The 16,394-nt window shown below is 38.2% G+C and overlaps 1 protein-coding gene across 3 annotated transcripts in view; it reads right to left on the bottom strand.

Annotated features, from left to right (window-relative positions):
• Nucleotides 1-644: 644 nt before the first annotated feature.
• The window catches only part of LOC127427157 (U6 snRNA-associated Sm-like protein LSm5), a 298,822-nt gene continuing 283,072 nt past the window's right edge, over nucleotides 645-16,394 (bottom strand). For all 3 annotated transcript variants that reach the window (XM_051674592.1, XM_051674590.1, XM_051674591.1), the window contains 4 exons: nucleotides 15,443-15,538; nucleotides 15,256-15,283; nucleotides 7,237-7,309; nucleotides 645-894 (listed from right to left, as the gene is read on the bottom strand). In XM_051674592.1, coding sequence (XP_051530552.1) covers nucleotides 862-894; nucleotides 7,237-7,309; nucleotides 15,256-15,283; nucleotides 15,443-15,497 — 189 coding nt within the window. In that variant the 5' untranslated portion in view covers nucleotides 15,498-15,538 and the 3' untranslated portion in view covers nucleotides 645-861. The remainder of the gene's footprint in view (nucleotides 895-7,236; nucleotides 7,310-15,255; nucleotides 15,284-15,442; nucleotides 15,539-16,394) is intronic.

Below are 16,394 nucleotides of genomic sequence, written 5' to 3'. Positions count from 1 at the left end.
CAGCTCTTTTGGTCCATACAATGCAAGTGAAGGGGTACCAAAACTTTGAAGCTCAAAAAAGCACATAAAGGCAGCATAAACATTATCCATACAACTCCAGTGGTTAAATCCAGGTCTTCTGAAGTGATATGATAGGTGTGGGTGAGAAACAGATAAATATTTAAGTCCTTTTTTCCTATAAATTCTCTTCCCTGCCCAGTAGGTGGCAATATGCACAAAGAATGTGAATCACTAAAAACACAAGAGGAACTCTTTGGAGAAAAGTGCGCTTAGGAGGGCTGTTTGAAAGTGGAGATTGATAGTAAAAAGGACTTAAATATTGATCTGTTTCTCATCCTCACCTATAATATCATTTCAGAAGACATGGATTTAACCACTGGAGTCTTATGGATTACTTTTGTGCTTCCTTTGTACTTTTTGGAGCTTAAAAATGTTGGTACCCATTCACTTGCATTGTATGGATCAAAATAGCTAGAGATATTCTTCTAAAAATCTTTGTGTTCAGCAGAAGAAAAAAAAAGTCATACACATCTGGGATAACATTTTTGAGTGAACTATTCCTTTAATGGGGACGTTCACAAAATATCCAAAATTTCAGCATCAGTGTTTCAAAAACAATGATTTTAAATGAATTCCATAACAGAACCTGTCATCTAGTTTTATTGTAATGAGCAAATGTTTACAAAAACATTTTGGATTAATTAATAAAGAATAAAAGCACTAATGTGAAAGCCTCTCAAAAAATTAACATCATCAAATGAAAATAAACTGAAAACAAGAACTCATTTCACAGAAGTCTTCCATGACATGGAACATGAACATAAATGTTATTTTTATTATGTGGAAGGTGTTTTTTTTTTTTTAGACTTCTGGTCCTTCTCCTCCTGGAATCAACTGCAACAGAGCAGAAACATCAAACATGAGCGAAACAGCTTCATTGTGTTGCTTCAACAGGAATATGAAAAAATAATAGAACTCCATATACAACAAGTGACATGAAATGTTGATTTGCGCTAACTAGTTATGACAAAGCTTCATGCTTCTGCAATTTCATTTTGGTGTGTTTGAAAGTAAATATACATTCCAAAAGTAAAACCTCTTGGATTTATGTTACATGGTTCAAAATGGGTCACACTATGCGAAATATTAAAATGGCGACCAACTGTTTATGCCACAATATTTACAATTTAGGCATGATGTTAAGGTGCCAATTTATTGCCCCATCCTTGTGGTGCAACTTGCATGAATGGCAGCGTTAAAGCTGATGTGTGTAACCAGTGCCACTGAACAAAATTGAAAATAACAGAAAAAAATATACATTGTTTTCAAACAGCTTTCTGAATAAAGCCCCGTCTGCTGTTGATCCAACAAACAGATTGCCCCCCCACCCTCCAACTCGTGCCATAGTTTGAGTCAATAGCCTAGTTTCCATCCACTTTTCGTGCTATTTTGTTATCGACTAAGTGAAAATGCGTAAATTTTTTTTGCAAAATTTGCCGTCTCCTGCCTGTTTCCATTCAAATGGCCTTTTATCAATAAAAATGGTGTGCGTGATGACGTCATGCCTAAAAAACACTTTGTCGCATAAGTTTTGGTTTATCGCAAAAGAAATCTGCCCTTAAGCCGTTTCCATACAGAAATGTGTGTTTATTGCTAATTTTGCACGTTTCGCCTCTCAGATGTCCCTAATTTTTTTCCCTCCGAAGTTTTGGTAAAATGGGAAGAGTATTGAGACAATTCATTGAAATTAGACAGCTTATTGTCATTTTAATTTCACAAATAAATGCAATTAGATAATGAGGAATTTCAATCAAAAGGGAGCAGTTGCCCTTCTGCTAGGACTGTAATATTGGTCCAGATGTTGCGCCTATCGCAGGTTGCCACCGGTTCCGACCCGAAAGTGAATCATCATGGCTCTGTTCAAGCTGGCAACCTGCACCAACTAGTGGAGGAAACTTTCAGTCCATCGATGTGTATATGCTGTGTGCACAGCTATTAAAGAAAAATTGATGCGGTGTAAAATCAGGGTTTACATATGATACATTCCTGATATTCAATAGGCTATTTTGAACAATAATCTAAAGCATTGCCATCACAACTGCATTATGTCCCGCATATTTGTCCAGCAAATTTTAACGACCAACTGAACTTGATTATCATCTAAAATACATTTTAGCATCATAATGCAATTTACATTTTCTGAAGAAGCTCAGCAAATGCGATCAGAGGTAAAAAGGGTTAGATTTAAAAGATTTAAAATGTTCAAAAGCTCGTTTTCTGAAAGTGAACTCAGCATTGGACAAACAGTTCTGATAGTTCATAGTCCTAAAAAAAAGTCTAGAACACTGAGAATGTCATTCAGCCGAATGTTTTCGTCTACAGAACAGGTTAAGGCTAATTTAAGTTTGTGTAAAGAAAAAGCATATATAGTTCGAAAAATATTATTTTTTTCATTTGGTAATTAATAATTTTATTTAATGCTTTATTCATTTGGTGGGCTAATTTATTTAATTCAATACAGGGAATTTTGCCGGCATTTTTTCAAAAGCTAAACAATAATTTAATAGAATTGGGCTATATGTTAGTGTTCCAGAAAAGCCCACTGATGCTTCTCTCCTAGTATTGTGTATTTACTTTGTGCACAGAAATATGTTTTTTGTATTATGGGCTAATTCCATGACTGCCATATATTATTTTGAATGGTGTGGAAAAGCAACTTTAATAAATAAACGGATGGCTACCGCGATAATCACAAACAGTGGCCATTAATTTGTTCTGCATTCACATGTCGATGTGCATTACGAGATATTTGTGTTGGCACTCCTGGAAGTGTCATGTTTGCAGCATTGGCTCTATATGCCGTTAAGATCAATCCATAATCACGTACAATAAATTGGCTTTCAAGGATGTATACCTTGTCGTCATGATTGACAAATTGACAAATCAATCAGCCAGTCAGCATAACCTCACTCACGAATGAGATGACTGATTTATGCATTTCGTTTGCAAACAAGTGTTCCAGTACATTCAGTTCGGTCATGAATGCTATAGTCAGTCTTAGCGGCGTAAAAGCCATCAAAGCAGTCTCGCAGTTCCAGTGCGGGCCAGTCAAAATGCGTGACAGGCATGGTTCCGTGGGCCGGTCAAAACATTTCAGTGGGCCGTATTCATCCCACGGGCCATAGTTTGGGGACCCCAGGTTTACCTGAAGTGACTTATCAAGACATGTTGTTGATACTGAGCGTCTACGTGAGAGGCGATGAAACTGTATAGTAGTTTAGATGCTCACAATTATTTCCTCAGCAGAAAGGTTGGGAATATTTGATCGCTCCTATAATCTATAGCTGGGTTTCCATCCGTGCATTTGTATGCACATTTTGGGATATCTCATCAAAACGGCTGCATGTAAACACCAAGAAACTAATGAAATCTCCAAAATGTGTATAAATTAAACGCTCCCTTGAGGTGGTTAAATGTTTTATTCGATAAGAAGAAACGCGCATAAACTATGATGGAAACACATTTACCGAATAAAACTGCTATTTCATTTATATTAAAATATATTTCAGTCAAATTTTGGTCAGTATTGCTGTTTATTACTATGTATTGCTCTACTGGTTGCAACATAAGCAATATAATATTTAGACCAACAGCAATCTTGCTTGTGTTATGTTGCTTTTATACAACAGTTTCCTTTCAAGTTGGTCACCTGGACACTGTGTCAGTTGCTGATAATCTCCGCAGGGATAACCGATCTTTGAAGCCCTTTAGAATCACGGCAATTTAAATCAGCAGGTAGCGTTTTGTGCCCCACCTCCTTCGCACAAAGTGTATATACAGGTGAACACGGTGCTATCTCGTCAGAATTTTCTCCTTCAGGGATTCAATCGCCACGAAATTTGCACACCTCACAGCGAGAGGATCGTTTGTCTATTTCCCTGTGGTGCTCCGGCGATCATCCTACATTGACACTTTGCCGTTAGACTGCACAGAACGACAGAGTGTGGATTTATTTCTTCTCCTGTGTGTCAGCAAATGGACAAAACTTGTGTCGCAGTTTCACTGCTTCACCAGAGAGTGGATTTGATCTACAGCCTGTTGAGCTCCAAAGAAAGCATATCCTTTTAATTATTATAGCGTCTTCATAAACACTACTGAATTTATAAGGTTTGTGTGTGTGTCTACCGTACAAAAGCATAAAAGATCCGTTTGCTTAGTGTTTTTTTCAAGATATCATTTTGCAAATGTTTCCCACCCTGCGAATGGTTCATCCCCCTGTCTGACAGGCACAAGCGCTGTTTTTTCTTCCTGGGCCAAGCTCAATCGTTAGCGGCACTCAGTGAGTCCGACTGTGTTCACTGCGAACACATGAGACTCAAGACAGTGCGCTCTCGGGTCTCCTATTTCTGAGGGGCGAAGCCGGTCCCCTCCCACCATACTCCTTCTGTGGCTCCCAAGGGACCAAACAAGGGAGTCGTGCAAGGAGGAATTATTGCCAGCGCAAGCTTTGCGCACCTCATCTCCCCTCCAGCATCTTCGCCTGTGGAGTACGCCCGTGATGATCTATGTCCCACTATCAGTGCGCAGGGCTCCATCACATTCCCCGGTTAAACCAAAAACAGGGACGTCATGTCCATTGCGGTGTCTGAAGGTGAGGCCTGGACTCAGTTGGTCGATGAGCTCACCGGTATTTCTCTCAGAGGAGAGGAAAATCTTTGTTAGTCTCTGAAACCGAGCTGTTCATGTCCTCGCACAGACAGTCGAGAAGCTTAAAGTCAGACCTCGGGTGACACTGACATTGCGCTTCGGGCTACCAAAATCACTGCCCAAGCCATCGGCAGGTTGATGGGTTGCCTGGTGTCTGCTGAGCGTCATCTCTGGCCTAATTTGGCAAAGATACGTGACAAAGACAAAGCTGTGTTTCTTGACATTCTGGTGTCTCCGCAGGGCCTGATGCAAAAAGACAACGGAGACAAGACAGCCTCCGGTGAGGTCCCAGCGGCATCGGCCAAGGTGCAAGATCATGCTCCTGAAGACCCTCGCCCCAGCGGAAATCCTCCTGCCAAAGCAAAGAAGTGCTTATAATGTCATCAGCAAGAAGCTGGGACCAGATCCCATAGATCTGTTCGCTCTGGATGTCAAGAAACCTCAGACCACCTCGCCGTGTCCCTGCGGAGTTCCCTTTGTCTCCACCGGTAGCAACAAGATACATTGCCGTTCAAAAGTTTGGGGTCACTTACTCATTCTTTATTATTTTTTCTTCACATTTTAGAATAATAGTGAAGTCATCAAAACTATGGAATAACAGAAATTGAATTATGGGAATTATGTTGTGACTAAAAAATCCCAAATAAATAAAAAAAGTTATATTTTAGCATCTTCAAAAGTAGCCACCCTTTGCTTAGAATTTGCAGAAACTTCTTTGCAGAAAACTCTTGGCATTTTCTCAACCAACTTCTTGGGGTATCACACTGGGATGCATTTAAAACAGGATTAAAGGAGTTCCCATCTATGCTGGGCACTTATTGGCTGCTTTTCTTTATTATTTGGTCCAAGTCATCCATTTCAAAAACTTTTTATTTTAAATAAAATTTTAGTTAATGAAATAAATATGGTGGCACAATTATATTTTTGTCTACAAAACACATTTCAAACATTTAAGCATACACCTTCATATCAAAAGGGTTTTAAGATCATGAGAAACATTTCAGTCAAGTGACCCCAAACTTTTGAACAGCAGTGTATTTTCGGCAAGGTTTCTGTTTTTACTGTTGTTGGCTCTGTGCCAAAAGAATGTCATGTTCCATTAAAAGCTATGCGTTCTGCTGCAATTGCACAGGACGAAAACGTGCACGAAAAAGAGCTCTTTTCCAAAAACTCATGCCTTCACACACTCACTATGCGACCGCCCCCTTCAGAGCTAAAGTTATCACCCTCCTAGCTTTCTCCCCTCCTCCATTTGCTTCGTATGAGGCAGAAAAGCTATTCATGCTTTACACTGTAAGGGCACTGCGCACATATGCCGTTCGTACAAGCCGAATACGACTGACAGATCACTTCTTTGTCTATGTCGCGGGCCGTTCTAAAGGTTCAGCCGTTTCCAAACAAAGACTTTGCCCTTTGATTGTTGATGCCATTGCACTTGCATACAACTCGCAAAACATGCAGTGTCCCATTGGAGTTAAATCTTACTCCATAATAGGCAATGGCCTCTTCCTGGGCATGGTCTAAAGATTTGTTCATAGAGGACAGCGGTCTGGCCGCAGGCTGGACTTCCTCAAACACCTTTGCCAGGTTTTATAACCTGGATGTTTCTTCTATCTCTTCACAGGTGCTTACTGTGAAGGGGAATTAACTCTTGAATTTCACTGCTGTGGTAACCAGTGTACTATACTCTCCTGACTATGTCATGTGTTGCTACTAGAGGCCAATTTATAATGTTTCATTACCCATCCAAGCTAGTGGCATTATGTTCAACGGCGGTCATGTGTCGCCGTGTTTTTAAAAAATTTTTTTTACTTTACACAGTTTGGGGTGTTCACTACCTGGAGTGGTTAGTGTCACCGCCACGTAACCATCTTAACAAATATATTTATCCCTCCTTGACCAATCAGTTTTGATGACCAGAACTGTTGTACAAATGGAATTACATAAGTACAAGGTATATTGTAAAAATGATGAAAGGATGCTGCAGCTTGTTGAAAGGTTTTGAGTTCTACAACTCTTCAGTCACACACTTGATCTTTCCAGAAGCAGCTGAAGACTAAAATAATAAATCTAATTTATTGAACTAATTTATCAAAATTGATTAACAGGAACACTGTTGATCACTCAACATATTTTAATTCCTAAAAAAAAAAAAAAAAAGAATTCTAGGTTAGAAAGTTCTAAGTGAAATTCTACATTTTTTTATATTTGCATTCATATAAACATCTAATTATTTTCTGTTGTTTCTATTCCACTTTCTATCTTTTGCACTTATTTGTAGACATTTGTTTCTTTTAGCAATGTTTTCTGGGCTTCAGATATAGGCTATAAAAGCTCTTAATATTGCAGTTCATATTGTTACCACAACAATAACATTTAAATACAGCTTTTTTTAACTTTTCATACAAGAAATCTATTTCCAGGCAAATGTAGAAATAATTTCAAAAGTATGATGTATTGTGGATTGTCAGCAGATATGAGAAGTGATTTAATGGTCTACAAATAGACAGATGAAATGATTGATTGTACCATTGTGATGTTGTTGCCATTCAGCAAAATTTGATCAAGTTTTGTGATTCTTCTGCCCTCTGGTGTGATTTCACTGTGACACAAACAAAAATGGAAAGTAGATTAAATTCAATGTTTTTTTTAAGCAATAACAGAGCTTGGAAAACTCATAACATACTTGACACAAGTACGTGAAAACAAATGCTTATAGCAACGCAAGCTTGATTCATGCATTGTTGTGTTCCAAAGCACATCACAGCCAGTTTTCTCTTTCAGGTCAACTACTGTCATGGTGGAAGTAGGTTTAATTGGATCACATGCTTGAAATGCATTGGCCAAGCATTAGTGTCTGTATACTTGTGTAGAGTATGTTTCAGGACTTTTATATAAACATAGAACATGGATGTTTTCAATACCGTTTAAAGAGATAATTCACCTAAATATTTAAATTCTCTCATGATTTACCCTCCTCCTGGCATCCCAGATGTGTATGACTTTCTTTCTTCTACACAACACAAATTAAGATTTTTAGAAGTATATTTCATCTCTGAAGGTCCATACAATTGAATGGGTGCCAAAATTTTGAAGCTCGAAAATCCACATAAAGGGAGCATAAAAGTAATCCATATGACTCCAGAGGTTAAATCCATGTGTTCGGACATGATATGATAGGTGTGGGTGAGAAACAGATCAATATTTAAGTAATTTTTTTATCATAAATTCTTCTCCCTACCCAGTAGGGGGTGATATGCACAAAGCATGTGAATCACCAAAAAGAGTAAAAGAAGAATGTGAAAGTAAATTTTAAAGTGGAGATTGAGCAGGGAGGAGAATTTATAAAAGATTTTAATAAAAAGACTCAAATATTGATATGTTTCTCACCCACACCTATCATATCGCTTAAGAAGATATGGATTTAACCACCAGAGTCATCTGGAGTACTTTTATGTTGCCCTTATGTGGATTTTGGAGCTTCAATATTTTGGCACCCATTCACTTGCATTGTAAGGACCTTCAGAGCTGAGATATTCTTCAAAAATATTTGTATTCAGCAGATGAAAGAAAGTCACACATCTTAGATGGCATGAGGGTGAGTAAATGATGAGAATTTTCTTTTTTGGGTGAACTAACCCTTTAAATGCTCTTGAGTACTTACAACTAAGTGCAATCCCTGAAAAAAAAAATCTAGCTAACATATATTAACATGCATTTATTAAATATTAATGTATATAATACATTATTTATGCATTTATGATACACTGCCTGGCCAAAAAAAAAAAAAAAAAAAAATGCCATTTGGATTTAAATAAGCAGATACTTAAGAGCCTATGACTGGATCATTATTGCAGTGATTTATGTTTCAGCTGGCAACAATTCTTTTAACCCTAACTGATGCAGTGTGTAGCTTCTCATTTCTTAAACAACCATGTTGGAAGATGGATCCCATGATTGTGGAAAAGATGTTACTGTGTTTCAGAAGGGGCAAATTATTGGCCTGCATCAAGCTAAGAAAACACCTAAGGAGATTGCTGAAATCACTGGAATTGGGTTAAGAACTGTCCAACGCATTATTAAAAACCAGTGAGGATAGTCGTGAACCATCAGCTTCGCAGAAGAAATGTGGTCTGAAAAAATCTTGAATGATCGTGATCAGAGATCACTAAACCGCTTGAAGTCACATCATTAAAAAAAAATGCCAGTAGAACAAGGCTATTTTTAATAGTGTAAGTAAGAGCATTTCCACAGGCACAATGCAATGAGAACTTACAGGATTGGGACTTAACAGCTGTGTGGCCACAAGAAAGCCACTTGTTAGTGAGGCTAATCAGAAAAAACAAATTCAATTTGCTAGGGAGCATAAAGATTGGACTGTGGATCAATGGAAAAAGGTCATGTGGTCTGATGAGTCCAGACTTACCCTATTCCAAAGCGATGGGCTCATCAGGGTTAGAAGAGAAGCACATGAAGCGATATACCCGTCATGTATAGTGCCCACTGTACAAGACTCTGGAGGCAGTGTTATGATCTGGGGTTGCTTCAATTGGTCAGGTCTAGGCTCAGCAACGTTATGCGGCAATAAAATGATGTCAGCTGACTACCTGAATGTACTGAATGACCAGGTTATCCCATCAGTGGATTTTTTCTTCCCTGACAGCACAGGCATATTCCAGGACAAAAATGCCAAGATTCATCAGGCTCAAATTATGAGAGTGGTTCAGGGAGCATGAGGAATCATTTTCACACATGCCACCACAGAGTCCTGACTTTAACCCCACTGAAAGTCTATGGGATGTGCTGGAGAAGACTTAAAGGAGTGGTTCGACTCTCCCGTCATCAATATAAGATCTTGGCCAAAAATGTATGCAACTCTGGATGGAAATAAATAATGTGATGTTGCATAAGCAGGGCTCCAGACTGCGACTAAAATTGAGTACATCTTTTGAGCGTGCACCACCAGTGTGTCTCGAGCCGCTTTTCACCCATTCTGTTGTGATGAGCTCGCTGCACTGCACGCAACAATAAACCCCGCATGAGAGTCGTTCCCAAATGATTTTTTTTAACTTTTTCATGAATCACCCAAAAAGATCTGAGGGTGTGAACTCAGGAGCTCAGGTTAGAAGCTGAAAAATTTGGGAAGATATAGGGTGGACATGTTTTCATCAGTGCTGGCTCAAGTAAGAGCAGGTGAGTCATACACTGATAAGTAAGCATCTACAATTCAAATATCTCAAACAGATTAAAGATAAAATAGGAAGAGTCCTATTCAGGAGCAAGGTCTTATTTTGGCTAATATTTACGCACCTAACGTTGATGATCAGAGCTTATTAAAAGATCTTGTAGGTATGTTGCAAACCACTGGCACCCCTCATGATATAATATTGGGAGGAGACTTTAATCTTTTGATGGATTCAGTCCTTGATCATAGTGAAGCAGAAGTGTGTAAGCCCCCTAGAGCAACATTGACACTTCACAGGATGTGTAAAAATCTTGGTCTTACAGGTATTTGGAGACTTTTGAACCCATCTGGTATGGATTATAAAAAAATTCCATCAATCCATAAGATTTATTCTAGAATAGATTATTTATTTTTATATCTAAATTCCTCATTTCATCTGTTGTTGATTGCTCAATTAGAAACATAGTCTAGTATGGTAGAATGGGATTATCTTAATGATTTTGGAAATATACGGGTTTGGGGAATACGTTTATTGGATGCATTAAGTTACTTTATAGACACCCGGTAGCGGCGGTACAAACAAATGGATTAATTTCAGATTATTTTACTCTGGATAGAGTAAAAAAAAGGCCCTGGAACCATTAGCAGCCGCAATAAGAAAGGAGGATGATTTTCCAGGGGTGATGGCGGGAGGTGTGGTGCGGTGCATAAGCTTTTGCTTTACGCAGATGATATTTTATTATTCGTCTCCGACCCTACTAGATCTATGTTTTGCCTCCACAGAATTATTAATTCCTTTTCTAAATTCTCAGGATACAGAGTTAATTGGTCTAAATCCAAAGCTTTGGCTCTGACAGCGTACTGCCCGGTAATGGCTTTTCAGCCGGGCTCCTTTCAGTGGCCCAAACAGGGCATTAAGTATTTGAGTATTTTATTCCCAGCAAATTTGTCTGATTTAGTTACAGTTAATTTTGACCCTTTAATAAAAAGGTTTGAGCGATGTGGGCTTCATTACATTTATCGAAGATTGGGAAGGTTAATGTTATTAAAATGAATTTTATTCCAAAATTCAACTACCTGCTAGTGTCTCTCCCTGTAGATGTCAATTTGCAATTTGATAGCATAGCGAAGTCCTTCATTTGGAATGGTAAATGTCCCAGAATACATTTCAGTGAGCTGCATAGGCTGATTGACAAAGGTGGGCTAGGCCTACCCAAGATTTTGTTTTATTATTATGCATTCGGTCTCAGCCATTTGGCTCATTGGTCGCTTCCAACTGAGAGAGACCCTCTCTGGTTTTGTATTGAACAGGAAGTTCTTGCCCCTATTTTGATATTACAAAGCCTTTCTATCAAACTAACCGGAGAAGTTACTCCCTGTTATCTCGCATTTGCACTCGGTATGGACAAAAGTGTCCAGAGTGTTTAATTCGGACATTTATTTAAAATGTTGCCTCGAGCATATGGCTGAACCCAAAATTATGTATTAATAAGTCCCCTTTCTGCTGGTCGGAGTGGATTGGGAGGGGGGTTACTACACTCGGTGACTTATATGAGAATGGAGTGTTGAGATCCTTTCAAAATTTGGTTCAACTTTTTGGGATCTCCAGATCTCAGTTTTATAGGTATTTACAACTGCGCCACCTGCTTTGTACTGTCTTTGGGAGTAGCACACACCCCCCTAAAGCAGCAGATACTCTAGGGGGGTGATTACTGCTTTTGGAACAGGTCACGAGGCATCAGTGTATTACTCCCTGTTAATTCAGAGTTTGGGGGACGGAGCTTTAACCTCTCTTAAGAGAGTATGGGAGAAAGATTTAAACTTGGTATTGGAGGAGGGAGTGTGGGCTAGGATTCTAAAAAATGTCAGGTCTGCATCTAGAGACGCAGGGGTGCGCCTTATGCAGTTCGGGATTTTGCATTGATTCTATTGGACCCCCTCTAGATTGTATAGGCTTGGTCTTAAAGACACACCCACCTGCTGGAAATGCCAATCGGAGGATGGAGACATGGCCCATGTTTTTTGGTGGTGTGTCAAGATCCAGAAATTCTGGTCGAAGGTTACCAATTTCCTTCAGAAACAGCAAAATCTGTACATTATTCCAAACTTTTGGCCGCCAGTGTGTGTGTGTGTATATATATATATACACACACACACACACACACACACACACACCAATCAGCCACAACATTAAAACCACCTGCCTAATATTGTGTAGGTTCCCCTCTTGCCGCCAAAACAGCGCCAACCCGCATCTCAAAATAGCATTCTGAGATGCTATTCTTCTCACCACAATTTTACAGAGCGGTTATCTGAGTTACCGTAGACTTTGTCAGTTTGAACCAGCCTGGCCATTCTCTGTTCACTTCTCTCATCAACAAGGCATTTCCGTCCACAGAATTGCCACTCACTGGATTTTTTTGGCACCATTCAGAGTAAATTCTAGAGACTGTTGTGCGTGAAAATCCCTGGAGATCAGCAGTTACAGAAAAACTTGAACTGGCCCATCTGGCACCAACAATCATGCCACGGTCCAAATCACTGAGATCACTACCTCCTACACAATATTAGGCAAGTGATTTTAAAGTTGTGGCTGATCGGTATATATATATATATATATATATATATATATATATATATATATATATATAAATATTAGTGCTGGGATGATTCATCGACGTAATCAATTACAGAAATACGTCGATTTGCTTAACATGCGTCGGCGCGTTGCAATGGTGTAATTAAAATAGCAGGGCCCGGTTTAAGTATGGATTCCCCCGACGATCAAGCTGCAGCTAAAAAAAAAACTCACCTACGGTCATCTAAAGCGTGGGAGTATTTTAGCCAGAGACCCAACAATGTGGTGCTGTGTAAGCTATGCAAATTGGAAATGGTTTATAACAGCAGTACAACCGCCATGAACGAACACTAAGCGAAAGCATCCAGAACGCTTTGTCAAGATGACAGCAAGGCAGCACCGTAAATCCTGTTTACCCACCCAAGCATGACATATTAGTATTACAACACGTGTTTCTGTTAGTAGTAGTCACTTTAAATTGATTTTCTAAATGTTTCCTCATCGCCCCCATGTTAAAAGTAATTTCTGCACCGCTGCTAACGTAGGGTGACCATACGTCCTCTTTTTCCCGGACATGTCCTCTTTTTCGGACCTTAAAAAAGCGTCCAGCTGGGATTTCGAAATTTGCGAAAATGTCCGGGATTCGGCTTTAGTTGCATTATGATGTGCATCTGGTCTAATACTTCATTGTGTGCGCACGCATATTTGCATTGCTTTAACCCCTCTTTGTAAGTCCCGCCTTCTCGCACACCAGTTGGTCAATTAGAAGAGGCTTGCAGCAACTATTGGCCAAATTCCTGCCTGTCAATCTCTCCGCGAACGCGCGAAGCGCTGTTGTGCATCAAACAGTTGCTTGACAGTAGCAGCAAATGACAGCTGAGTGGAAACAATGCCCAAACGAAAGTGCAAATTTACAGAAGATTTGCAAAAAAATTCCCATGCTTTCGTCCAGGTCAAGATCCGTGGGAAGCAGAATGTATGACATGTAAAGCTGGCACTTATGTGTCAGTTGCTAATAAAGGTGCAAGTGATTTAGAAGCACACATTAGCTCTGCGAAGCGTCAGCAAAAGGTGAAAGTTCATCAGGTAAATTAACAGACTACTTTTTGCGACCAGGTAAAATTGTTATCACATTGCTTCATTTTCCATGGCCATTCAAAATAATAGTAATAGTAAATGAAGGTACACTCATGGCATCAAATATTTTATTTTAGTACATGGACATTCAAAAGAATGTTGGAAATTTTTATTTATTTATATATATTTATGTTATGCTAATAGAGTGTCTTTTTCACTGTATTAAAGTTTGCATTCATAGTAACACTGTTTTTTGTTGCAGAATAATGCCCTGCAGTGCACACTTTGTTTCTTGTACATTTGTTTGTGTTTAAGAGAAGATGATTTAATAAAATATTGAAATATTAATGAGACAAGTTTTGAATATTTATTTTGGGTTAATTATTTGTTACATTAATCAAGTAATAGGGATGCACCGATCCGATACCTGGCTCAGTATCGGCTCCGATACTGATGTTTTTAAATGGATCAGGTATCGGTCCGACGAACCCGATCCAAATCTGATACTGTGTGTTAGTCGTGTTCGTTACAGTCAAGCTCAAAAAATGACATAAAGGAACCATAAAAACACCATTAAAGTAGTTCATATGGCATTTTATTCAAAGCCACTTGAAGACGTGCAATAGCTTTTTGAATCACAAAAGGCTGTGTTTTATAAGTAAATATATATTAATGCACGTGCAGCTCCAGCGCGTCAGTGAATGGCGCTGCTCTGTTTACACACACGCTCGCGGCTATTTTTAGCAGTCGCAATATTTGAGCGCTACTCACGAACAACATCTCAGATGTAGATGCTCAAAAGTTCGGTTCACTGATAATATGCATTTAGAATGGTAATGGAGGTGTTTTTTTTTGTTGTTGTTGTTGTTGTTTTTTTTTTTTACCAGAATTTGAATAAGGAGATACTGTGAACTTGCCTACAAACAGGACTTCCTGGAGAGTTCAGAATGTCAAAATAAAAGCGTGAGGGTTTAAAAGTTAAAGGTGCACATTTTTTTTTTTTTTTTTTACATTTTTAATTATTTATTTTTTTAATTAAAAATTGAGATATTACTATATATTACTATTATAATATAATATTATTATTATCATTTGTTTACAAATTATAATAATATTTAAGTTGAATGGTTTCCAAAAAATAACTGTGTGAATGAAAAGTGGATTGATGTCCTACAACTAAACTGAACAAAAAAGAGATCTGAATCCTTTAAAGTTCAGATGAAAGTTGAAAAAAAAAAGAAAAAAAAAGGCTTCTTTTCTACTGATGACTTATACTGGAATTACTGTTCATTTTGCTGCTACATTATCCAGTATACTAGTTAATAATAAAGTGTTTCTTAATAATCTTATACATTTATATTGAAATAATGTGTAGTTAAAGGTTTGTTTCTTTACATATTAAAGAGCACACCCAATTAGTTCCACACAATAATGTAAAGATATTCTAAACTAATTATGCAAAAAAGAAAACAACACTGGTATCGGATCAGGATCGGCCGATACTGAGATAAAAGTGGTATCGGTGCATCCCTAGCCACAACGAATGCACACCCTAATCAAAGCTAAAGGCGGTCCAACGAAATATTAGAGTATGCAACTTTTTTTTTTCGCCAGGCAGTGTAGGCTATTATTTGGCCAGGCAGTGTAGGCTATTGTTAGTCTTAAATCAAAGGTGCAACCTTGGGTGCAAATAAGAAAACATACTTACAACTCTGTCACATCTTCCAAGACCATATCTGATTAAACAGATCAAGAACTCACACAGAAAAATATGCCAATAGAAATTGAAGATTGAGTCTAATCATAAAAGCTTTAATGATCATCAGATCTTCATGACACAGGTGTCAATGAGTGACATGCGTTTTAATGACGTCATCAGATGTTTTAAAGGATACTGACAAAGTCATCAAACCCAAGCAGTGTTCCAACGATCTCCTTATCATTCTTCATGACGATGTGAATGCGAGAGCCAATGCATTTATCCACCAGCTCTAAAGACATCATACAATCACAGCGTCAAATACACTTTTATTTAACACCGCGTCTCCCAGTAGCCAACTCATCGGGTTCTCCTTCGGCGTCTATATCTGCATGTTTTTCGCAATGATCTGGTTTCTGTTTTGTCGATCTTGGTATTTTGTCAAACAGGCGTTGGGTAGAATTTCAAAAAGAAATATACTTTTGATTTGTTAAAGATATTATAAATTATATTTGACTGACTTAAGCTGATCAAGTCTGGAGCAGATTATCTACATGTGCTCAGCTTGCCACCATCTTGTTTTGAAATACACTTTTATTACTCATGACAAACAGCATGAAACAGTGGTTCAGGATAGCATGGCTAGACCAAGTACAGTTGTAACTGTTCTTGCTTTGATATACTGCACAAATATAACTTTTTAACAGACTGTGATGACGCGTTTCCACCTTATTTAGCAGCGTAAATCTAGCAAACTTATATGATCGTTTTTTAAAATACTGAGTGTACGTTTATAACATTATGCTTTGTGTTACAGGGCTCCAGACTGCGACTAAAACGGTCGCAAATGCGAGCAAAAATAATTAATTGCGACAATAATTTAACATCTAGTCGCCATTGGCGACAGTCGGGTTGTGTGCGTTCATATGCGGTTTCGTCAGATATCATCTTGGGAGTTATTGAATACATCTTTAGAGCGGCCATCCGGTAACCGTAAACAAAGACTAAGGCAATATTTAAAAAAAAAAAAAAAGATTTTTGTTATATATATTTTTTAAATATATAATATAAATATTTGTGTGTGTGTGTATATATATATATATATATATATATATATATATATATATATACACACACACATACAGTAC

Source organism: Myxocyprinus asiaticus, chromosome 36, assembly GCF_019703515.2.
Source record: "Myxocyprinus asiaticus isolate MX2 ecotype Aquarium Trade chromosome 36, UBuf_Myxa_2, whole genome shotgun sequence".
Classification (NCBI taxonomy): domain Eukaryota; kingdom Metazoa; phylum Chordata; class Actinopteri; order Cypriniformes; family Catostomidae; genus Myxocyprinus; species Myxocyprinus asiaticus.
Note: the sequence above shows the minus strand (reverse complement) of the source record. Positions and strands in the feature narration are given on the sequence as shown.